The sequence below is a fragment of the Mercenaria mercenaria genome, chromosome 4 (assembly GCF_021730395.1).
Source record: "Mercenaria mercenaria strain notata chromosome 4, MADL_Memer_1, whole genome shotgun sequence".
Classification (NCBI taxonomy): Eukaryota; Metazoa; Mollusca; class Bivalvia; order Venerida; family Veneridae; genus Mercenaria; species Mercenaria mercenaria.
Genome location: NC_069364.1, coordinates 80220520 through 80247314, shown reverse-complemented (window position 1 = coordinate 80247314; position 26795 = coordinate 80220520). Strand labels below are relative to the sequence as shown.

The 26795-nt window shown below is 35.5% G+C and overlaps 1 protein-coding gene across 3 annotated transcripts in view; it reads right to left on the bottom strand.

Annotated features, from left to right (window-relative positions):
• The window catches only part of LOC123552269 (procathepsin L-like), a 47422-nt gene that overhangs the window by 2755 nt on the left and 17872 nt on the right, over positions 1-26795 (bottom strand). Inside the window, exons 1-6 of one of the 3 annotated variants that reach the window (XM_053541773.1) lie at positions 18740-18880; positions 9813-9982; positions 9227-9369; positions 7166-7354; positions 5127-5318; positions 1277-1442 (exon numbers count right to left, since the gene is read on the bottom strand). In XM_053541773.1, the coding sequence (XP_053397748.1) occupies positions 1277-1442; positions 5127-5318; positions 7166-7354; positions 9227-9369; positions 9813-9960 (838 nt within the window). In that variant the 5' untranslated portion in view covers positions 9961-9982; positions 18740-18880. Of the gene's footprint in view, positions 1-1276; positions 1443-5126; positions 5319-7165; positions 7355-9226; positions 9370-9812; positions 9983-18669; positions 18881-26795 lie in introns of those variants that run through there. The other 2 variants (XM_053541772.1, XM_053541771.1) reach the window with 2 other exon arrangements.

Below are 26795 nucleotides of genomic sequence, written 5' to 3'. Positions count from 1 at the left end.
CTGGAAAATTTAAAATAGAACATTTGGTCAATTTTATACAATGGTCACTTATTACCTAGAAAGGGGCAGTTATTATCTGAAGAGCGGTAAGTTTTTGATAAAATATTCACAGCTCAGTCGCCACATTCGCGGATATAAGATATTATGTTAACCTCAAAAGGTTAGGAAAAAGATTATAAATCGTGAGACTGTAAGTTTGGTCCCTGGCGGCTAAGGTGAACGCTTTTCTTTGTTCATGCTGTTTCAGTTTTATAGTGGCTGTATAGAGGCATAGCCTCGTATTTTATTGTTTTATTCAACTCGTTTAATAAATTCAATGTGAAAAGACACACATGTAGTATCCTCTATGTACGTCATTAACTACTGCTATTTATTCAACAACCAGCTACAAATGATAATAACTGATAAATGATGTATAATAGTGTGATGTCACTAACGCTTAAAGATCTGGACCAAAATTTAAAAAAAAGCTATTTCACATTAAAAAAAGTAAAAGTAAAAAAGAAAGATTCTTAAACTGTTGTATTAAACAAATCAACTGCCTTGATCTATGAGCAACTGACCTAAAAACAAGTAGAGGTCATCTGCCAGTAAATACCAACCTGCCTACCAAGTTTGAGGTTCCTGTGTCGATTGAATACAAGAAAGGACGGACAGATAAACACGCGGTTTCCACTAATTCACTGCTATATCAGTATGCCGTCCTTGTGGGGTGGGGGTGCATAAAAAGTATTCTGTGGTATGGGGTGGACACTATGAGTGTGGTTGTGGTGATTGATGTGTTGAGTAATATGGACAGGGGTAGATGATGGAATACTTAGAGACAATGTCAAGAAAAATAAAATGATGTGAAAAATGCTTCTGAGTAGGTGGGAGTGTGAGGGGGGCCTGACGGACGGATGACACAAATGATTGAACAGCATTTCTATATTTAACTTTCCACTTCTCAGCAAGGTACAAAATATATTCATGAAAGACAAAAGAAATAGAAGCTTGAAAAATAATTTGTATAAAAAGAAGAGCCGTCCAAAACACGACGCACTCAATTATTCTACAGCTTCCAAGTCGAACAAGGGCCATAGCTTAGCATGACTTATGCAAATGAGTTATTTTTGTATGTTTTTTCATTCAGTTGTGCCGAGTAATAATTGAGATTATGATCTTGCCCAGAACCGTTAACAAGATGTCTGCATATGTCCCAGACGTCTGACGTATGGCAATAGCTCTGACGACCTTTATCAAGGTGAGTTTAAAATGAATGACCTTTATTACATACCTCCAGTATAACTCTGGAATGATGGATGACTGGCATCTATGGCTACTGAAATTGGTCCAATTGTTGCAACAGCAGATTGCAAAGCACTCTCATCTCCTTTAGTAACATCTACATATCCTGATACGGTTGCTTTTATCTTTGACGTGTCAAATTTGCATACTGACTCCTTGAAATAAAACAGTACAATTCAATGGAAAGTTGAAAAGTCAATGTTAAGTGTAAGCCCATATAAACAGACTGGATAACGATTACTCTTGAGCTTTTTCCTGCAAACTTCATGACCTAAAAGTTAAACAGTCGTAACTTTTGTAATAATGAAGAGATTTTGATTTGGTAGTGTTTATTACATGGAATATTTGTAATGGAACCAAATTATTGTACTCTAGTACTTAATACTCAAACCTACAAATTGTTGCTTAAAACCATGAAAGGTTCACATCACTGATATGATTTGTTTTGTTTGCTTGTATTGGGTTTATCGCCGTTTTTCAACAGTATTTAAGTTATGTAACGGCGGGCAGTTAACCTAACCAGTGTTCCTGGATTATGTACCAGTACAAACCTATTTTCCGCAAGTAACTGCCAACTTCCCCACATGTAAGAGTCAGAGGTGGAGGACGAATGATTTCATACACAATGTTTTTTTATCAAATCGTCACGGAGAACATATGACCCGCCCGAGGATCGAACTCACGACCCCGCGATCCGTTGATCGCCGCTCTCCCTATTGAGCTAAGCGGGCTGGTCTCACTGATATGAAGAATATGACTTATGGTCCGTGGGCCAAGGCCAAAAAATTTGAAAGTCGTAACCCAGAAATTAGGCAAAGGTTGAGCTATGCCATGGTGTTATACTATCATTCAGGAAACGTTTAAGGGTGGATGTCGGTGTGAGCAACATGTCAGTAAATTTTAATGACGGTTTTAAAAACGTTGGTGTCTAATGAATACAATCATTGCATAGGGATAACGCTGATTTGGAAGGTGAAAAAGAAATTTATGTGACATTTCTTATAATAAATCTTATCTTTTAATACCTGAAATAATCAATAATTTACTTTGGTTGTCAAATAATGTTATGTTATATATTATATACCGGATAAAATGGAAAAAGTAGGGGTTGATGTACCCCACCCACCACATTGGTACATATTCTTACGTGGCAAATCATAAGAACTTCTAATCCTTTAAAAAGGAACAGAACCCTCATGTTTACAATAAAGAAAACAAACTGGATGAATATTTAACTAAAAAATCAGATACCTTTACACTGTAATGTCAGTTGGCCAAACTTATGGTTCTTGTTTCATTTCTGGGCGATTTGCCTACTGACAGACCTATTCTTTGCTAGTGGAGTAGAAATGATGAAAGTATTGCAAAAGCTGATACGACCGCAAAATTTTCAAGGAAGTTCCCTATGGGGGACATCAAAATGGAAGCAGATCCAGCAATATAAGTCTTTATTCAAGATGAAAGCTATTTCAAATTAATCCGAAATTATTATACAAATGAGCTAATACATCCAAAGTTCTCATAATTTGATGACTTTAATCCTCTTCTATGCTAGCTTGGATCTTATTAGTAGTCAATATGTACGTAGTAATTAAATCACCCAAAATTTAAGTTTGTTAAACTAACAGCAAAATAGGTTATTTAGTTACACAGACAATTCAAATTGAGATGGCCACCATTTTCCAAATTTCCAAATAACTACCTTAAATTCGATCAAACATGTGCATATTAAAGAGGTATAGCTCTTCAAAAGGCAAAGCTATAACAGAAATCACCTGATATTGTTTTAAACATGTTACAAAGGATTTTACCGCTCACAAAATGACCACCTGAAATCGGTTACATGTTACTGCACGTACTAATACGAGTATTGATGAGCTACTGCTGTTATACGGTAGAAAGCGACATCCGGTCTTAAACAATCCCGGAATGAATGTATTAATGGCTGAAGTGGATGAACATTTGCCTAATTTCTGGGTTACGAAATCGAAAAACTAGAAGACTTACAGAAACTGGCCCACAGACCATTATCTTACAAAGGTCATCTAATTACCCGTTAAAAAGATGGTTGATGGGTATCTAAATATGATTTATGATGTTTTTTGTTGTCTTTGCTGCTTCTATTGTAATTACATGTGGTTTGCACTCCCCTTTCAGCTTGAATCCGACCTACATTTGTAAACATGAAGACGATGAATACTATTTTGGTTACCCAAAACAAACAGGCTGCCGCTTCAGCTTCAGTGTCCGTTAATGCCACGTGCATAATCCAGCTATAGAAAGGTGGAGTGCAGCAATATCTAACACACGATGATGAAGAACTGAATATTTTACATGTTTCAACTGTATAACTGACAAGAAGTTCACTACTTTAAGAAAAATCATACACGCTCAGACGCACTCTATTTCCGTTCATAACAGCTGGGTGAATTGTTGTCTAAAAATTAAAAATAATGTTCTTCCGTTGTGAAATGTGATAATTTTAGTTCCACGTGATTCAGTTTTGATTCAACTTTCAGTTTCAAAACAAATAAACTTGAACAATAATGATTTCTTACATCATTCAATACTGTTTTAGGAGCAGAAATAAATAACACATGCCGTAAGGGCGGTCTTCTTTCCAGTTACAACATATAAACATTGAAAGATATCCAATGGCCATCTTTCACGAAGACATTTTATCTTTAGGTACTTACTTCGAATGTATTAAATCCTCATCAAATGTATTTAACTTTACTCAATATATACGTCTGCAGTGTGCCTTTTGGAATCTATTGTAATTACTGTAACTTACCCCATTGAACGACTTTGGAAGAGAACTACATAATGATGCTAGGAACCAAGTTTGATGAGGATTCATCAAGTTGCTCGAGGGAAGAACTCTTTTACAGTTTTTCCCCACTTTGACTAAAAGAGGCCAGGTATATACATTTGAACAAATTTGAGAGAGGGCCTTATGCTACAGACCAAGTTTGACGTATATCCATCAAGCGGTTCATAGGTAGAAAGCGTGTAAAGGCAATTTTATTTTAACTCGAGCAGCCCTTAAGAGTGGTCGAGTGACCCTATTTAAAAAGATTTGGAGGGGACTTTTTAATGGTTTAATGACTATCCATCAAGCGTTTCATAAGAAGTATTTTAAAGTTGTAAACTGCCAGGAGGCTACAGATCAAGTATGGTATAATTCTGAACAGTAGTTTTAGCAGAGAAAATGTTTGAGTTAAAATGTTGAAAGTGGACGATGGACGGCGGAACATCCACTGATAGCTCACCCTGACCTCATGGTTCAGGTGAGCTAAAAAGTCATGGCTCTGTAAAACCAGGATGTTTGTATCAATTTTCACATGGCAAAAATTCTTATGTAGGTGATATTGACCTAATAAAAACGTTGCCATGGTACTGTCACCGAGGAGAACTAGATTGCAGCCTGCTTAGTATACTTCCAGTGATTGTCAAAACCAAAATAATTGACTAGTCTTTGATCCCGTCATATTATAGCGCTAATAGAAGAAAAAGATTAACACCTAGTCTTGACAAGAATATTATAATAAAAAAGACACATAATTTCAGAAAATGGCTTTTGTTGAGTTGCTATTGACTTCAACATATATGCAGTAGCAGTTTCTTTTTGTGAATTTACTCAGGTTTTTTGGATTACGTGAATTACAAGCTCCATATTCACAAACGACAATTACTAGCACCAACGGAAAGATTAAAATAATAGTCATTTAAGATCATACATTTACATATAAGTTGCAAGAATAAATTATATGCCAAATATGGATTTTCTTGGGTGTATTAACAACGCTAAACACCTTCCAATGTATATGTAACCGTACCTTAGCCTCATATGGGTAGTCCTCCTCATCCTCAATGCCACCAACAGCCTTGATGTATTTGAAAGCTTGATCCATAAGCCCGCCGTTGCATCCTTGGTTACCAAATTCTCCAGAACAGTCGACAAGCTGTTGCTCACTGAGAGAGATCAATTTTTCAGTCTTCTTTGCATGCTGTCCTTCCAGGGAACCAGTCTGTTATTAAAGAAGAATAAAAAGTAAAAACCAGTTTTATCTAAAATATTACTTATGTACATGAATGCATTGGATATTTAAATCTTAGTTTCCATCATTTTAAATTTAAAATGAGTGCAAATGAATTTTTATCATTAATAAAATAATTAATAGAAACGAGATATTGACAACTGCAAAATGTCTGTTATTAAGGGGATGAAGGAACTCAACATTTCTGATTTATATGTAAAATATAAAATCAAGTTTCTTAATCTTAATGTCGTAGACCAGTTGGTCTGTTTTAATAATTTATTACCAAAGTCATCAAAGTACATATAAACTATTGACCAGCTTAAACATTTTACATAAACAAATGCTGTCAGGAGACAGCATGCATGACTATTTCAATGTTGGGCATACCTGGTGAAAATGAAAGAAACGTTTCTTTCAAAATGGAAACAATTTTGTGCTATAATTATATGCATCATAAAGTCATTAATACTATGGTCTCTCTATATCAAGTAATAGATGGGTTTAATGTTAGTGTCAAAATATATAAAACTACCTTTAAATTATAAGAATACATTGTAACTTTAAATTCCAGGAATAACGTTAAATTCTTAAACACAGCTTTAAACTACTAACAAGAGGCCAAAACAGTAAATCAAGCGGTTTTAAAGGTTTACTTTCTATTTTTAGCTCTAGTAGCCTCAAACATGGGACAAAACTTGAGATAATGCTACAGATCAAGTTTGATGAAGATCCAAAAAGTGGTTCATAATAACAAGTTGTTTAAATGTATTTCAACTTTAGCGGTCCAAACCAAGTGGCTAAGTTCTTCGATTTGAAACAATTTAGGAGAAGACCTCACATCAATGGAGCAAACCAAGTTTGATGGAAATCCATCAAGACGTTTATGGGGAGACGGCGTTTAAAGGCTTTTCCTGTTTCCAGCTCTAGCGGTCCGTAAAATGGAGCAATTGTTCCAATTTGAACGAATCTAAAGTAGACCTTTAGACGATGCTACACACTCAGTTTTATGAAGATTCATCAAGTAGTTAATGAGGAGCAATCGTTTAAAAGTATTTCGATTTTTAGTTCTGGTGGCATCTAACAGGTGCCAAATGCCCCTGTTTGAACAAACTTGGGACAATATCTTATAATGATGCTACATACCAAATTCGATGAAGATCCATCAAGCGGTTTATGAGAAGAAGTAGCGGTTTATGAGAAGAAGCCGTTTAAAGGATTTCATCTATTTTAGCTCTGATGGCCTCTAACGGGGAGCCAAGTTAACCCATTTGAAAAAAAACGAAGGTCCATGCCAGGATGCTACTGATTAATAAAATCTGTGAAAGGATCCTTTGGAAGCATAGAACGCAACCAAGAAACATAAAAGAAGAATCCGTTATATTAAGTGTGTTGATGAGTGCTAGTGAAATATGCAACGCACCTAACGCCCGCTTGCAGCAGATTAAGCGGATTTCTATTGAAGTAAAATTGAATGTTATCTCCACGTTCCTAAAAGACCAGAAAACATAACAACATTGTCCAAGTAACGGGGGACTTTTTACAGCCGCCATAAGGCAGGTAAAGACTGTTTTGATAAAATCTGTGAAAAAATCATTTGGAAGCATACAACGTAGCCAAGACACAGAATGGCAGACTCGGTTTTATCGAGTCTGTTCCTGAGAGGTAATGATATGTACAACACCTCTCACGCCCCTAGCATAAGTAATAAGAAAGGAAGTGAACCAAAACTTTAATAAAAATCTGAATATCGACACCGACAGAGGGGTAAAAAAGAACTAAGGTGAAAAAATATGTTATGAAACCACCACCGCCATTCATCTTTTAAATCAACTTACAGCACTAAATGCCCAACAAGATCCACATTGTTTCTGATTTTTTACTTTAGTAACAATCCCTTCTTTCCTCCAGTCAACCTTTTCCGGAAGCAGAATGTTGAATGGTGGCAGGTAAGTGGAAGCATTTATTGTTGATTCTTTAGCACGGCGGATATGACCTGTATACAGCTTCAGAAACTCTTGATGTGTCTGCCAATAGAGACAAGTAACAAGATATAATACAACCAGAGCAACTGACTAGTCACATAAAATTAATGAAAATATAAATTCAACAAGGAAATCTATTTGAAAGTCACTAATGCTTTGATAAGTTATGGTCCCATGGCTTTTGATATTTCGATCTAACCACATTTTAAAGAAGTATTAACTTATCACTGACAAATTCAGCCAAATGATGGCCCTTTATTGCACACCTTAGTTGACAGTAAATATCTGTAAACAATGAGTATATGACACATAAGCAAAAAAAAAAAAACAACAAAAAAAAAAAAAAATGGAAATGAAAGTCAAAGGTTAGAATCAAGATGAGTTTATAAAATATTTAGAAATATTCTGACCAGTTGAACATGTGGTCACAAATGGGAAACTATGCTTCAAAGTTAAGGTAACCATAACAATTATATAAATATACAACTGTTAAAGGAATCTGCAAAAATGTGCGCATTCTGAAATTACATCACTGTACCTATCAACAAAGAAAATAAGACAAAAGGTTAAAAATAAGTTAACAGCGGCACTTCCTACGTTCATTTCAACATATATATGCTTATTGATTCCTTTATTTAATTTGTAATACGTTTTTTTAAGGAATTTTATGCACACAAAGTGTAATTTTCCGTATTTTTATTTTTTAATACATGTATTCTCTTCGAAGTTTACTGAAAGGTTATTGTAAAATACATGAACGCTCCCTTGTCCGCAAATCATGCGTTGCAGTATGGCATATCTGCGGTGTGTTCTATTTATAGAAAATGAGATAGGTAAGCAGGTCATGCTAAGGTCAGAAATAGAAAACTTGACTTACAGAGTAACCTCCCTTATCAATAAATCGGATCAACATTTTGACGAAATTATAAATAAAAAAAAAATTTTCTGCTCTACAAATAAGGAGAGGAAAAACAGGTAACATTGTTTAATATGACATAATAAGTTGCATTACATACATTTTTAATGTTGACTTTTTGCCATTTTTTTGTTTATTCACTAAAATCTATTGTGGGTCCTTTTACAAACTATTCACTGTGTTCAGTTACCATCTAACTATTCATTACCATCTTTACAGGGTCCAAAATAAAAGTGTATCCCATACACTCGACGCCACCTCCTGGCGGCGTCGAATAAACAGTTTAAACATTTAAGTTTTGTTTTAATATTAACTCTTCAAAACAAGATACAAATACAAAAATGTATATAGAAGAAACAAGTTCTCTGGGCAATATTTAAGCATTGTCATTTTGCTAAACTTCTATACAACTCATACATGTTAATTCAACTAATGCAAACTATCCCTACTACAGTGTGTGCGATTATGGAAATCATTTTCCTTTACATTTGCAGAGGATCGATATTTTTGTTGGGTGTTAGAAGTCACACTACCATATATTAGGTCATATGGCGACTTTTTTTAGCTTTTGAGGGTGGAGGACGACCCTAGGTACCTCTCCGGGCCTCGTTTCAGAAACGGGTTGGCATCTGGGTAGAACCATCAACCTTCCCTAAACCAACTGCATGGCTTCCACACATGAAGTATTCTACAACCCATGAAAAGCTCCGAACCCACATCGGTGAGGAGCAAGTGATTTGAAGTCAGTGACTTTAATAACCACTCGGGCGCATAGGTTCCTTCGATCGTTATGCATAAACACAAACCTAAGTAAACCTAAATATACAATGCATGCATGCAAAACTATTTGTTTGCAGCTTTATCAATGGATTTAAAGCCACTTAGCAACGCAAAAGCAGTGTTACTTTTTTACCAGAACTAACTTACACGTAACTCAAAACCCAGCTATGCTACTAATTTTAATTACAGGGAAGTAACACTTCAACAACATAACTTACCAAATCTGAAAACTGGTTGACTCCAAGATAGTAGGATTTCTGTCCCTTGGCATACAGTATATTATGAGCTCTGATGTGGTTGACATTCAACTTAAAAATTTCATATCTCATTGACTCTTCATTGTCATCCTCATACTTCCTGTCTGAAAATTGATTATAAGAGTATATATTCAAATGACGGCTTAACAGCTCTATGTAAAAGGCAACTTGTGTAAGACACATTGATTACATATTATCAAATACTGACAAAGTCCTCAGAAGTAAAATAACTTCAGACTAATGGTTGTAAGTGAAATGTCATGATCCTTCGTGGCCTGTATTCTTAAAACTTTTATGATGACGGATGCAAAAAGGATTACATTTTACTTTCAAAACGTGCTTTGACAAATCAACATAAATAAACATATTAAATTTAATTTTGATTCAGACAGACTGATACAGATTCTGATAAACATTCATTCACCATTATTTTTGAAGACTTGTCTCTGTATTTACAAACTACATTGTTATGATAACTGACAGAATTTCCTGCCACTACATAAAATTTGGAGCATTTTTTCAATACCGTAATTACAAACATACATACTGTGAATTTGTTTAAATGTTGAAAAGAGATGTTCCATCGGTTTGCCCGTATCAACATCAGAGTTTAGGTGTCGAGCCTGGGTTGACAGATCCATTGATACTGCCAGAGTACACGAAAACAACGCAACCAAACATACCAACAATTTCATCTTCGTAGATTATATTAGTTATCTGAAGATAATTTTAATAGATATGTCTTAGCATGGGCTATCGTTGATAGTTTTGCTGGTATATGTTTAGATGAGTTGTCGATGACATACTGTGGCACTAGTATTCAAGTTTTGTAAACTTTGTACATGTTCTAATATATCATGATCCGTTTATCACTAATTACACCTGGCATGTTTTCAGATGTTACTGTAGGGGCGTATTATAGCCGGCAAAAATTTACCGAAAAACATTTTACGTGACCAATTGTAACGTGACTAATTACGCCTCGCGAGACCCAATTTCTAATTTAATGGCTGTCGTAGATGAGGCTCGGAGATTTACGGAGATTACGAAACGCAATTTTGGAAATAAACTTAAGCTGGCAATTAGCTTCTGTAGACGCTATTTCTGTAATTTTGTTACGAATGACGTCGACGTAATTTAACAGTATCACGATGATTTTGGAATATAGCCTGTGATACTTGTATTTTTTAATGTAATGTGTTCTGCTTATTTTTATAAATATATTGAAAGTTATAAATTTGCGTGTGATACTGATATGACTTCAAAAGCATCGATAATCTACGACAAAAACGACCGACGCGACCAAACTGATCGATGCGACAAAAGATCGACATGTCGCATAGTGTCGTGTCGGCATTTTGTCGCATTTATGGTCGAAAATAATTTTGATCATACGATTATCATACGATCATGATTTTGATCATACGATTATCATTCATAAGCATTTATGTGCTCTAAATGCCATAAATGATCCGATTATTGAACATCTTTACAAGAAATTGACCGAAAATAATTTTATGTTCATAATTAATAATACATAATTTGCTAATACAAGAGTACTTTAGGAGATTTACAGTGTAAACAAGATATTTTGTAAAATATGTATGCTCGCCTTGATGAGTTGTCCCATTTTTAGTCCCGTAATCACTATGACCTTGACCTTTGACCTACAAACCCCCAAAAACAATCGGGTTTATCAACTTCATAAGTCCAATCATGCTATAACGTTTGAAGATAGTGGGGCAAGTTGTTCGCAGGTTACTGAACGGAGACGGTTTTTATGGTTCAGGTCCTGGATACCTTTACCTTTAACCTAATTACCCAGAAAGCATTAGAGATCATCTACTTCATAGCCCAATCATGCTATCAGGTTTAAGGTTCTGGATCGAGTGGTTCTCAAGCTATTGGATGGAAACCATTTTCGAGGTTCAGGTCCCTGTGACCTTGACCTTTGACTTACTGATGTCAAAACGAATAGGGTTTATCTGCTTTATAATCCCAATCATGCTACTGATGGTGAAGGTTGTCCTAGGTCAAGAGGTATTCAACTTATTGGGCGGAAACTGTTTTCAAGGTTCGGACCCCTATGACCTTGACATTACAGCAGGTGTTAGTTTTTAACTTTTATATTTCATCATTTATATTTTAAGGTCTGTTAGATTAAATGTACAACCCCACTGAATATGTCATTGTATAGAAATTGGTGTTTAATCAAATTAATCAGTTTCAGTTTCAGTTTAACTTTATAAGCCCAACCAAGCAACCAAGTTTGAGGTTCTGGGTTAACTGGTTCTCAAGTTATTAGGCGGAAATCATTTTCAAGGGTCGGGCCCCTGAGACCTTCACCTTTCACCTACTGACCAAAAGAACAGTATGGATCATCATCTTTAAAAGCCAAATCATGCTACTGAGCTTAAAGATCCTAGATCAAGGGTCATTGGGTGGAAACTGTTTTTAAGGTTCGGACCCCTTTGACCTTAACCTTTGGCCTACTGTCCCAAAAATCAATAGGGGTAATCTACTTTATAATCCCAATCATCCTTCCAAGATTGAAGGTCCTTTGTCGAGTGTTTCTCAAGTTAATTGGCGGAAACCGTTTTCAAGGTTCAGGCACCTATGACCTTGATCTTTTATCTACTAATCTAAAACTATAAGGGTAATCTACTTTATAAACCCAATCATGCTACCAAGTTTGAAGGTCCTGGGTCATGTGGTTTCTCAAGGTATTGGGTGGAAACCGTGCACTCTACCGACCGACGTACTGACAGGCAGACACGACAGGTGCAAAGCAATATACCCCCGCTTCTTGGATGAGGGGCATAAAACTAGATTTGTAAACTTGATATTATGCTTTGATGTTCCTTAATTCTACTCGAGTCAGGCCATTAAGCAATAAATGATAACAGTGGATACACTGATTAGAAATTTCAAGTTACTGAATCATATCTGCTGTCAACGTATAATCTTGTGACTGTATTAACATCGATACAAATACCTTGAACAAGGAAGACATCCGGTTATGATCAAACTACAGTTAAAAGGTCATAAGTTTATCTGTAGTCTACTCATTTAACTTTAAAACTTATAACTAGTAATAGTTTATACCTTAACTTCCTTCTCATAAACCTTTATCAGAAGACATCCTGAATGCACCCGAAAGTTTTTGTTGCTAGGTTTAACTTAGTGTGCTATAGAGTTTACCTATGATTTAGCCATTTAACGATATAGGTTTGTCTTTAAGAAGGATTTGCGACTGTATTCTGAGGCCTTAAAAGCACACTGGGTATTCGGCTACCTACTCGTGTGAGCGATACCGCCCTCGTGTGATTTATATACATGTAGGCTGTATAGGGTAAATAAAAACAATGCGAAAGTATTACATATATTAAGGATGTTGAATATTTTTATAGACAGATTTGTCCGAGGCAATGCATTAATAGTAATTCGTACTGGTGAAAATATCTGTCATCAATAATATTGGTATGACTATAAAATTGAAGAAATGTGTCAAAATTCGTGTATTTTGACGTTTTGAGACGTACTTTTCTTTTTGTTCAAAGTTCAGAAAACTGAATTTGCCACTCTCCTTGGTAGAACTATACATACTCAAATACATACCGTATGAATCATATACCTGCAATTTATTTTTTTGATGAAATTTCAATTATATGCACCCTATCGCTGTATTTGATGATACCTCTGACGATGGATGAAAATAAACAAAGATACCTACCCGTTTGCACATAAAAACCGTCCTCGTTATGTCAATGAACATTTATAAAACTCCCCGTAGCGATTACTTCCCCATACGGTACACTAAATAAACGCAATGGAAGGTAACGCTGCACATGAGGAGCGTGGTGATTTATAGGATCTAGATGATGGAGTACATCATGTGAAGCCCGACCTTATAGATCTATATGATTGGAATGTTAACTTTTAAGATGTAAAGAAGTGGAAGTAGACCGTGTTGACAGTATTCCCTAACACCCACCATTCTTTTCTCTCGTCTTCTTAAAGTTCTTCTTTTTCTACCTCAGTCTCTTTCAAAAACGACAAAACGTGTGGACGCACCGTGCACTGTACATATGGTAAGACCTTCCTTTTCTTCCCGAAAGGGAATTCGAACCCCCTCTCCTGATCTGCGCATGTATGCGTATAGGGAGATGGTATCAGGTAATATTCGCCTCTGTTTATAGGTGCAACCTCCATTAAGACAGTGCTCATTACGCGACAAGTACATGCAATATACACAGATTGGTTTGTTCATACTTCAGCTTACTCCCCGACTTGAGATTCATAATCACCATTTGCAATACATACAACATGACGACAGACGCCAAAACAGGTAAGATGCTATTTTAATAAAGTTTAAGTATCAGACGAGCTGTAATAACTTTGAAATAATATACAAATAGTTACATAGAACAAGAAAAGGGTGAATCCAGGATTTTTATCAATGGGGCCCGCCAAACTGCAAAAAGTATATAGTTTCGCCAAAGCTTTTCGTCGTTTTAACTTTTTTCGTTTCCCAACATTTTAGGTCCGATTTCAACATTTTGAGATTTTTATAAAATTTCTTGAAGCTTGAATTTACCCGACAAACCTGCAAACCTACTTGAGTGGGTAACAATGAAACATTGTTGTTACTGTCAGTCTCAATTTCAATTTCTGCAGGGCTTACGGTACTAGGTCTCTTCGGTTTTTTGGTGCGTAGGAACGGGGGCGGGGGCAAGGGGGCATATGCCCCCTCCCCCAATCCTGGCCAAAATTCGAGTAGCAGACATTAACAAAAGGGAAGGCAAATTTACATCTTCAGTAAGGGAGCTACACAATGGCTACAGACAATACTTCTATATGCAGACACCGCTGCAATAAAATATTAGTGGAAAAGCCGAATTCATATCTTCTTGTTGAGTGAATATCTTAAACAAGACAAGGCAACACAACACAACACGTACTGACAGACTTTGCTGCTTCTGAAGTCGCAATTCAATTGGTAAGTACATGTACACACAAGAATGGGTCTATGTTGATGGATCTTGGTAGCAAATTTGAAGAAAATTATGCGAGAAGAATTTTTCTTCGAAGCTGAAGGGTATGGAAGACCCAAATTTCATCTTTATCTTGGATGGTCAATGCATATTATCGCGAAATTTTAGAAAAAGGGTCTGCATCAATGTAATGTTCATTTCAATAACGAGGATGGTATCCGCTCGTATGACAGAAACAACGAGAATGGCATCATGGTACATCGTGAGAGGTATCCCCTTTTCTACACAATGTCTTCCAAAACAAAGAAACAAAAAATAACGCTCTAATTTTTCTGTGCTTCCAATTTTTGTGAAACGAAAGCAATGGCTAACACACAGAATGTCTGTTTTTCATTTTCTTAACAAAAAAATTCTAATTTAATCCTAAGCAATACCATTATTTATGAAAATAGATAGCATCGCCTTAAAGTATCTTCATTTTTGCGACAAAAAAAGTATTTTTTTCACAATTATTCATATCATATGAGATAGAAAATTGACATGGATATAGATAAGGTATGATCTTACACATTCAATACTAAAACTTTTCAAATCTTCAGTAAAATATGGAAAAAATACACATCTTAGGTGTGAATATCCAGTACACCTACATGTATATAAATCACACGAGGACGGTATCGTTCACACGAGTAGGTAGCCGAATACCATAACTATTATGCCAAACGCACTCATACATCTAAAATGACTATCTCTAAACAATACAGAGAATCGTGTCATTTGGATATCATTACAAGTACAATGCATTACCAATTAGTGACAAGTACAATTGAGCCGCACCATGAGAAAACCAACATAGTGCATTTGCGACAGAATCCAGACCAGCCTGCGCATATGCGCAGTCTGGTCAGAGTCCATGCTGTTCGCTAACGGTTTCTCTAATTGCAATAGGCTTTGAAAGCGAACCGTATGGATCCTGACCAGACTGCAGGCTGGTCTGGATTCATGCTGATCGCAAACGCACTGTGTTGCTTTTCTCATGGTGCGGCTCAATTATCATTTCCTTGCCATACATGAGAAATTTCTTTACTCATTCAGCGGCATGCTTGAAACTTTCAACAATTACTGATGACTATTCACCACTTCTCCTCCTCTGCTTTTTCGTCTCCAAATATAAATCATCACTTCCTAACGGATCGTTTCCGCCGAGTTTATAAAAACCAGTATTCTTTTCAAGTACTTATTGTCTAATTATTACATACATAGCTTGCCACTTGACCCAGTGAGTACGTGACATTTTTTATTATTACTGAATATACACTAAATAAAATTGACCATATTGAACTAAATAAAAGATTTAATGCAACGACACACAGACGACAGTGTATGAAAGAAATATTGACGTTTCCGGTTCCATTGTAACTTAACGGGGAATAGAAACACATGGTATTCTGTTTAAAACCACCAATGTCACACAAAAGTACATACAAAGGTCTGTCCGAAAGAGCAACCCTTTACACGAGACTTCAAATAAAAGCATTAAATTTTGAAAAGTTTTCTTTGGACTCATCACATCAGTACTTGATAATGCACAGAAATTCTTCCCTAAGGAAAAAAGTCGTCTACTTATCTACTTTCTTACGGTGAGTTGTTGTACTTGCATCAATTTTTTTTTCTCACCAGACAACCGTTGTAAACTCACCAAAATTATATATATCTAGATTTTGATCTTGGGACCTAACATAAAATACAAAAATTTCCGTGACGTCAATAGTGAGCGCGTGCTCGTACAAAGAGAATGCATGTCTGCCCCACAATTTAGTGGGTTCGAACTTCGAACCCCATGACAAAGCGCTCGACTATTTCAAACCCTTCCTCCTAATACTAGCTTACATACGAAAGCTTAAAATGCAAAATCTTCAAAGTTGAAATTCGCTAAAATAAATAGCAAGACTTATGAAAACTTTCTGTGAGGTCATCCCCATGATGTTAAAGACTTGTGGAATTCCTTTGAAACATGCCTACATGCAAAACTGCCACAAAACTTCTGTGTTTAAAAGGGACGTTATTTTGTTAAAATAAAAGCAAGAAGTACATAATTTACCACATGAGGTCATCTCATGATGCCGAAGTCATGTATGAAGTTTGAAAGCAATTAATCATCTGATATTTTAGAAAGCTGCCTACATGCAAAACTTTTACCTGAAATTCTTAGTTAGAAATGGGCATGGTTTTGACAAAATAAAATCTAGCATTTTGTATCTTGCCCTATGAGATTATGTAATGATGCCAATTATATGTGTGAAGTTTGAAAGCATTAGGCAGTTTTGGAAGTTTTAGAGAAACCTGCTCACAGGCAAAACCTTTGTGACGCGGACATTGAAACCAACCTCAATGGATGGGTAACAATATTATCCAACTAAAACACATATTCCCCCATGATGACAGTTTCGTAAGTTGTGACCTTGACCTTAGACAAAATGATCCAAAAAGCAACAGTGGTCATGTACAGACTACAAGAAACCATCCTATGAAAACTGACAACAAACTCCTTATTTAATATTGGGCAAACTGTTTCAATAGGTTCCATCTGCAGAACACAGCCAATATACTAGTCATTCTCTACTAGTTATCGATCGAAAATCAATGGTCTACCAACAGACGGTCCGACAGACAGGCAATGGTCTACCAACAGACGGTCCAAAAGACAGGCAAAACAATATATCCCATTATCTTTGAGGGGTATTGTCATGATAATAAATGCCACGTAAAACATAAATATAACAGTTTTCACATGTTGGTTGAATAAGTTTCTGTGTCTACCTACTGAGCTATAGTCGTTTTAGAGTAAGACTGCGCTTTATTGCTTATAATTTCAAATTTGGCAAACATGTTTTTGTAATTGTCAAGCTGACCTATAAAGCAGAGACCGTATTTTACTTGCATTCAAATTTGAATTGACCGTAGTTACTATGAATATTCGGCCTTGTTAAACCTTTATGTATTGCCGGAGCTTACGGCCTTTAATCCAAAGATTCCCTAATCTGAAATTTAAAAATTACTTACAAAGACTGAAAAGAAAATTTACCAGTCTATCGGAGTTTATGAAAAGTAAAAGTTTTGGGAATCTTTGGATCATATTCGTGAAGGCCTCGAGCTCCAGCCACACATTAACTTAAAATTAAAATAGGATAAGGCCGAAAATCCAGTCTCGTTATGGAGAACATCATTACGTGGAACATATCAAAATCCTTTGATGGTCGAGTAACAGACCGGAAAGGAAATAATCCCTCTTGACATTTAACCTCCAATTATGACCTTGACCTTAAAGGAAGGGATCTTCGTCATAAACTTCAGTCATAATGTTACCACTTTGCATCATGTTTGAAACATCATGACAAAAGCATTCAAATACAATTTTACCAACACCTACCAAAACATTAAAACTATTAAATGCACACTTGAAGTAAAATATAATTTGACACAACTGACGTTTTCTTTTTGAAGTGTTTAAAATGTAAAATGAGAACTAACTAAATCTATCATGTAAATGTACAAAAACGCAATATAAACAAGAAACGGTTCAGTTAATTCCATGTCCTAGATTATAATGTCACATGATGTAAAATTTATTGTTACACTGCAAAAGTACGGTGCCCCTAAAGTGACATGTTACACACTTTTTTTCCAATTAGGTAATGTGAGACTTTTTTTATTTCGTTTAAACGAAATGATTTCGTTTGAACGAAATGATTTCGTTTAAACGAAATAAAAAAAGTCTCACATTACCTAATTGGAAAAAATGTGTGTAACATGTCACTTTAGGGGCACCGTACAAAAGCTATATAATTGTGCAGTCATGATTTCACGTATTCAATTTCATTACGTTTTTTTCTTTCTTTTTTTATTCATAATATGACTTTGGTATATAAACGGAATATATCTGGTAATTATACAGTGACATACATGTACTAGTATTCACTCTCAATATATTTTTCAATGGGATTGAACTACAAAAAGGGTAATACTAGTATTTTTCGTTGAAACCATTGAAAAAAATGTATGAAATATGGACTGTAATAAGAGTTATTTTAAATGAAACTATCGATATTTCTAACAAACAACAACAAAAAGTCAACAATGAAAGTAGACATCTCTAACAGATATTTAATTCTAAAAACAAATGTTTATAGATTTTGTTATATTAAATGTATTTCATAGTACGATATCTACATAAATGAAACATAATTCAATAATTTAGTGTAAACTATTAATACACCTCAACAAAAAAGAAAGAATAAGACAATATCGTATAAATTCATTTTATAAATACCGACTTTTTTCACAAAGCGTCTTAGATCACAAACAACTCTTACCAGTTGAGAACCTATTAAAATTATGTAAACTACTCACCGATATAAGCATAGTCTCTAAAACCTCTCGAGCCACACAGATCACAGCTATTCAAATGTTTCAAACTTACCAGTTTCCTTAAAGCACAATGATCAAACACCTTAGGCCGACTGCACAATATATATTGGACAGAACACAACAACGATCACGTGACTGTCATTTGATAATAGTGGAGCATGTGACTAGAGAGGAAACCACCCGAGACGAGTCTCTCACTATGTATCACTACATAGTAACTTCACTGGAAAAAACCACGTACATTTTGCTACCATTTACCGGTAAAACATATAAACATAATTTATGTTTGCACAAAACTTTATACCGTTGTCACTTATCATTCTAATGTTCAAACTATTCGATATAAAATAATCCAATGACTAGTTTAAAATATTAAATGATAAAATTTGTGCAGATTATAACCACCAAGAAGCAAGAACGAAACTTTAAAACGATATTATCAAAATTCTTGGAATTGTACGTATCATCAGGAAAAATCGATTAGAAGGAAGAAGAAGCATTTTTGAACATGTTGTCATTGGCGTCCCATTGGAAATATGGAAAGTTTAGTAACCACATAAATAAAGTCAACTATATGTATCAAACTTTTGTGTGTAACGGTTTGGATACGAGTAATCAAAGGACAGTTAACGGTTTGGAATTACTAGGTGTAACGGATTGGATAGCAACTAAATTCACATGATCGGTTGATTAAAGCAGATAAAACCACAGTTACCTCCTTGACTACTTTCTGCAGTGACCTTATATATATATTGAAACGTACTCGGGGTCAGCTATCCCTCGCACACATCAATATCCAATCGTGGGTTCTTCTCAAACACACGTGGGGGAATAGGATGTAGTTTATATGGACACCTGAAATAAATTTAAAACACAATAATTTAGTTGCATGTCATTTCACAATTAATAGGGTTAATTATAATACTAGTAGTAGCTCGGTCTGGGATGCTGTATTCGGCTCGAATGGATTTTGCAAGACTGGATCTCATGAGGCACGCAAGCTATTGTTGTAATGACCCTTTTATTATATACCTCCACCTTTAGGTTTGTTGTTTTGTCATCGAATGTTTGTCGATGTTAAGAACACTAGAAGGAGTAGAATGACCTTTTTTTGCACTTTTTTGTTTTAGTTGAATTCAACTCATGAGACCTTATTCTATCGCATGTCAAAAAAATGGACTTAAAAGTTCAAATATAAGAGTTTTATTTGATATGTTTTTTAGAAATAAACGGTAACCCTATGATTGTGTTTACAATAGCACCTTCTTAATAGAAACAGATGAGCTATAAAATTATTCGCATCAATAAATTCTGATTAAATTATCCACACCATCGGGTCATCAGAAGAGTTTTCCAGATGATCCAATTTTACAAAGATATCCGTTACTATCAGTCAGTTATTGATAACTGAAATTTGATAAATAATTTAATTTTCAAATAATTCTATAAACATCAAAAGAACTTTAAAGGGGAAACCTGTAATTAGTGTCTGTAGTACTATGGTCATTTCCATCATTTAGTAACATACATGCTGACAGGCAAGAAGTGAGAGTTTCATTTTCAACAGTTTATCTAATAGATATATGTCTGGAATTTAGTTTTAGTACTTTTATGTAGACTGTGTGTAATGAAATAGTACAGATATGCCTCAGAGAAGGAAACGAAAACATCTTATGTCAGAAGCTAAGAAACAAATACTAAAAACGAAACACTTAAAGGTTCATGGTTTGATCAAGATAGTAAACATTCTTACATTCACACAGATACTGGAAATGAAAATTATGATGTGTCCTATAAAAAGATTTCTTTCTTGACAAGACGGTACTTTACCAAGAATTTAACCCCATCAAACCTAATAAAACATTAATAAACCTTTGTTACAATTAAGGCATAAGCTTAGTTATTGTATATTCAATATTTTTATTTACACTTATTTAAACTTATATTTGTAAACACATAATGTACAATAAACAAGAGGGCCATGAAGGCCCTGTATCGCTCACCTGACCTATTGACCTAAAGACCATCAAGATTAACATTCTGACCTAGTTTCATTACGATATGGTATAAATGTGGTCTCTAAAGTGTAAACTAGCTTTTCTTTTAATTTGACCTAGTGACCTATGTTTTGACCCGACATGACCCAGATTCAAACTGGACCTTGAAATCATCAAGATTACCATTCTGACCAAGTTTCATGAAGATACAATCATAAATGTGGCCTTTAGAGTGTTAACAAGCTTTTCCTTTGATTTGACCTAGTGACCTAGTTTTTGACCCCACCTGACCTAGATTTGAATCTGACCTATAGATCATCAAGATTAACATTCTGACCTAGTTTCATTAAGATATGGTCATAAATGTGGCCTCTACAGTGTAAATTAGCTTTTCCTTTGATTTGACCTGGTGACCTAGTTTTTGATTCTACATGACCCATATTCAAATCGGACCTAGAGAATATCAAGACTACCATTTTGACCAAGTTTCATAACGATACAGTCATAAATGTGGCCTCTACAGTGTTAACAAGCTTTACCTTTGATTTGACCTGGTGACCTAGTTTTTGACCTGACATGACCCAGGTTCGAACTTGACCTAAAGATTATCAAGATTAACATTCTGACTAAGTTTCATAAAGATACAGTCATAAATGTGGCCTCTAAAGTGTTAACAAGCTTTTCCTTTGATTTGATCTAGTGACCTAGTTTTTGATCCCACCTGACCTAGATTCAAACTTGACCTAAATAGCATCAAGACTAACATTCTGACCAAGTTTCATTAAGATATGGTCATAAATGTGGCCTCTACAGTGTAAACTATTGTTTCCTTTGATTTGACTTGGTGACCTAGTTTTTAAACCCACATGACCCAGATTCAAACTAAACCTTGAGATTATCAAGATTAACATTCTGACCAAGTTTTATGAAGATAAAGTCATAAATGTGGCCTCTACAGTGTTAACAAGCTTTTCCTTTGATTTGACCTGGTGACCTAGTTTTTGACCCCAGATAACCCAATATCAAACTCTTCCAAGACTTTATTGAGGGTAACATTCTGACTAAGTTTCATTAAGATTGGGCCCAAATTGTGACCTCTAGGGTGTTAACAAGCTTTTTCTTTGATTTGACCTGGTGACCTAGTTTTTAAACCCAGATAACCCAATATCAAACTCGTCTAAGATTTTATTGAGGGTTACATTCTGACCAAGTTTCATTAAGATTGGGCCAAAAATGTATCCTCTAGAGTGTTAACAAACTTTTCCTCTGATTTGACCTGGTGACCTAGTTTTTGACTCCAGATGACCCAATATCAAACTCGTCCAAGATTTTATTAAGAGTAACATTCTGACCAAGTTTCCTTAAGATTGGGCAAAAATTGTGACCTCTAGAGTGTTAACAAGCTTTTCCTTTGATTTGACCTGGTGACGTAGTTTTTGACCCAAGATTACCCAATATCAAACTCATCCAAGATTTCATTGAGGGTAACATTCTGACCAAGTTTCATTAAGATTGGCTCAAATTTGTGACCTCTAGAGTGTTAACAGTCAAATTGTCTCTGGAGTGTTAACAAGCTTTTCCTTTGAGTTGACCTGGTGACCTAGTTTTTGACCCAAGATTACCCAATATCAAACTCATCCAAGATTTCATTGAGGGTAACATTCTGACCAAGTTTCATTAAGATTGGCTCAAATTTGTGACCTCTAGGGTGTTAACAGTCAAATTGTTGACGCCGACGCCGACGCCAACGACGTCGGACGACGGACACAGGGCGATCACAAAAGCTCACCTTTGAGCACTTCGTGCTCAGGTGAGCTAAAAACATCTGGAAATAAAATATACATACCCCAAACTCACAAAGCATTCCGTCAGCCAACATTAATCAATATAAGGTCATCCAAGGCGGGATCCTGGAAAACCAGGGATGTGCTCGTGGGATGGGATGGGCTCAAAGCCATGGGCTGAACCCATTTGCCGCCAAATTTTCTCAGATTCGCGAAGGGCTCTTAAGGTGAAACTGTTCTCTATAAAATAAATGATACTCCTGGGAATTCGTGCCGTCGTGCCAATAAGATCTCAGGTCTGGAGTAAAGTAAGGGGTAAATGTTTTCTTCAATGGGCAAATACAATGAAAATAATATTTATTTATTATTGTTATTAATATTATTGTTAATATTCTTGATCCAGTCAGTAATACACTTTTTAAACAGTAATAATTTTAAAGTAATCATTATAAAGAAACAAGCGATATGGCAAAATGAATAACAAAAATGTAACACTCACGTGTGAATTATCTCCAGAAAACGCATTCTCAAAGTATCTGTACGCCTAAAATATGGTTTGCTGTGGCACATAAATTGCAAAAACGAAACTGTAGGAATAACAGGCAATACATATCAACATGTATCTGATAATATCGTTTATCGTTTTACTGATGTAGACTTATAAAAACTAAGTGTGATACCAGAATGGACTTCTAATTTCCGTACTATTAACATCCTGGCCGACATTTTGCTGATTTTGGTCTACTTTTGACTGTTTTCCTGACTTTTGGAGCAAGAACATAGTAATAAATATATCTGAACAGAAGTACATTTTGTATATCGGATATTTTCAATTTACATATAAGACTTATAAAATCTTTATATAATACATGTAGAATTCTCTTCCTAATCGTGCGCGGTCTGCAGACTGGTACAAATCTGCATATCATCATCATCATTATCATCATCATTTTCAGTAATCGCCTCACTCTAAAAAGAGTATACTCGCGATTTCGACCCCCTGTTTCCTCAGGCTTACATTGTCAATGCTAGAGTCATTGAAATACTATTGCCATCTGTTGCCTACCATCAAAGCCATTTCTGGAGAGGGCTACAATTATATCACACGAGCTTGGCAATGACGTCATTTACTGGATGGCAACTCTGCCAATGACAACCCAGTCAAGCTAGGCACCATATTCCAAAAACAGTTTTAGGGATGATGTCATATACTGGATGGTGACTCCATGACATCCGAGACTATTGATAATGGCAGACCTTAGCAGGTTTGTCAGTACCTGGTTAAAACTTACAGAGACCACTTGGATACACCACACATACAAGCATGCCAAAATACCTAGACACAGATGATTTGCAGAGCTTGGCAGTGCCCTAGCCACTAATTATTTAAATCATAATAAAGCCCTTTATAAAACTACTCCTGATCAGATATAACAGTATTTGCAAGCCAAGATTAAAAATATTATTTCCTGTTCCAACCTTGGGAGAGGACCATATAATTATGCTACATACCAAGTTTGATGAAGATCCATCAAGCGGTGCATGGTAAGAAGTTGTTAAAAGGTATTTCTATTTTTAGCTCGAGCGCCCCTTCAAGGGGCCAAGTGCCCCCATTTGAACAAAATTGGGAGATGACCATATAATGATGATTCAGACCAAGTTTGATGAAGATCCATCAAACTGTTCACGAGAATAAGTCGTTTAAACGTATTTCTATTTTAAGCCCTAACAGCCCATAAAAGGGGCCAAGTGCCCCCATTTGAACAAACTTGAGAAAGGACCTTATAATGATGCTACAGACCAAGTTGATGAAAATCCATCAAACGGTTCATGAGAAGTCGTTTTAAGGTATTTATATTTTTAGCTCTAGCGGCCCCTAAAAGGGGCCAAATGCCCCCATTTGAAAAACTTTGGAGAGGACCACATAATGATGCTACAGACCAAGTTTAGTGAAGTTCAATCAAGCGGTTCATGATAAGAAGTCGTTTAAACGTATTTCTATTTTTAGCCCCAACAGCCCCTAAAAGGGGCCAAATGCCCCCATTTGAACAAACTTGTGAGAGGACCTTATAATGATGCTACAGACCAAGTTTGATAAAGATCCATTAAGCGGTTCATGTGAAGAAGTCGTTTAAACGTTTTTCTATTTTTAGCTCTAGTGGCCCTTAAAAGGGGCCAAGTGCCCCCATTTGAATAAACTTGGGAGAAGATCATATAACAATGCAATAGACCAAGTTTGATGGAGATCCATTAAGCGGTTAATGAGAAGAAGTCGTTTAAAAGTTTTTTCTATTTTCAGCTCTAGAGGCCCTTAAAAGGGGCCAAGTGCCCCCATTTAAACAAACTTGATAGAGGACCTCACCAGGATGCTACAGACCAAATTTGGTGTTATTCTGACCATTAGTTTCAGAGGAGAAGATGTTTAAGTAAAAATGTGGACGACGGACGCCGGACCATCCACCCTATACTAAAGGGCCACTGAGTTTGCTTGTTAACATTATCATTTTCTGCAGCTTTACCTACTGAGAGTGATACTTCTGCCTCTGTGATGTTAAATGAGTCAAGTTTTGGATGGGTAGTATTTGTTTGCATACATGGTAGTGTTTTGTTATTGTCTTTTAGTAATGTTTGAGATTGAAAGGAATTGATTAGTAGGTTCGCTTTAACTGTATCTGCTGTGACTAAAATACCATTGTCATTTAGTGGTGGAACAAATGTGTTTTGATGGTGATATGAATTGTTTTAGTAACTTCCAATAGTCGGGTGCTTTAAGGGTTTCATTCTGTAGTCTATTTGTCTTATTGTTACCATTTTTGTTATGTCTTTTAGATTATGGATAGAACTGAACCAGTAATATTTCCCACATATGTATCAATATCATCATCAGCTAAGGAGTCCCAATTAATGGAGGCTATACCCCCTAGTCGAATTTCAATATATTGCACTTATATTTTTCAGTTGTGTTTTGAGCAATTAAGAGAACAATTGACAGGACAATGAAATGTAAGATTTTGGTCTAGAAAGGGATCTTCTACTCCAGATGTGTAAACACTACATTGAAAGAATACCAAAAAAGGTCGATAAGAGAGTGAGAAATTTCGGTGAAGTGAGTTGGCTCATGATCTGATTCATATTGTATTATTTAGCTATGCCTTTATTTATTATCATATGTGTTGCCGGTCTTAACATATCTAGATTAAATTCACCTGTGATGATTACACCGTTTATGTTTGTGTCAAAGGCAAGACCGATAGAGTTTTCAGTATTTGACAAAACAAAAGGGTAGGAGTTAGGAGGGCGATAGAATGTACCGTAAAGAATGGAATGTTAAAAAGGTTTTTCTATGATGAGACAAAGTGAACTAGCTTTGGACCTTAATTAACCCAGTTTCGAAACTGGCATATATATCACAAACATTCTAACAAAGCTTTAAGGAGAACAAGCAGATTCTAGTGTGTGAACAAGGTTTTTGTATGAATCAACGTAGTGGCCTAATTTTTCACCCCAAGTAACCAAGTTTCGTACTTAAAAAGATTTCATTAAGGCAAACATTTGTGATGATATAAATATGGTAAATAATCCAGTCTAGTTCATTTGTGTTTTGGGTTCAGCATCATTTTTCAATAGCATTTATGTAACAGCGGGCAGTTAACATAATTAATATAAACAGTGTCCTGGATTCTGTACCAATACTAACATGTGCTCCGCAAGTAACTGCCAACAGGTGGAAGACGAAATGATTTCAGACGCAATGTTTTTATCAAATCATCATCAAAACATACATCTTGTACGGAGATCAAACTCGTAAGCCCGTGATCCGTAGATCTGCGCTCTCCCTGCAGAGCCAAGTTTCAGACGATCTATATTTTATAGAAAGTTTTATAAAGATCAGGAAGAAAATGTGGTCTCTACTGCAGTACTATGATTTTTCTATTATTTGTCCAAGTGACCAAATTTTTTACTAAGATAACTGTTTAGACATTTAAAATACTAAATTCCATTCTGAAAAAAAGTTTTATGAAGACCAAGCAGAAAATGATATGTCTACAATGTCAACAACGGTTTTTATGATCTGACCAAGTGACCTAGTTTTGAATCTTAGATAACCCAGTTTCGTACTTGCCTCAAGACTTCAAAGCAACAGTCGAAAAAAAATATGCAGGTAGAAAATGTGGCTTGTAAGTTTTAAAAAGTTTTTATGATTATTTGACAAATTATTAATGAACTTGATTTTAACCCCAGATCACAATTTCAAATTTGTCTCGAAACTTTATGAAGGGAAACATTGTAACCAAATTTCAAAAAGATTGGACCTATATAATAATCT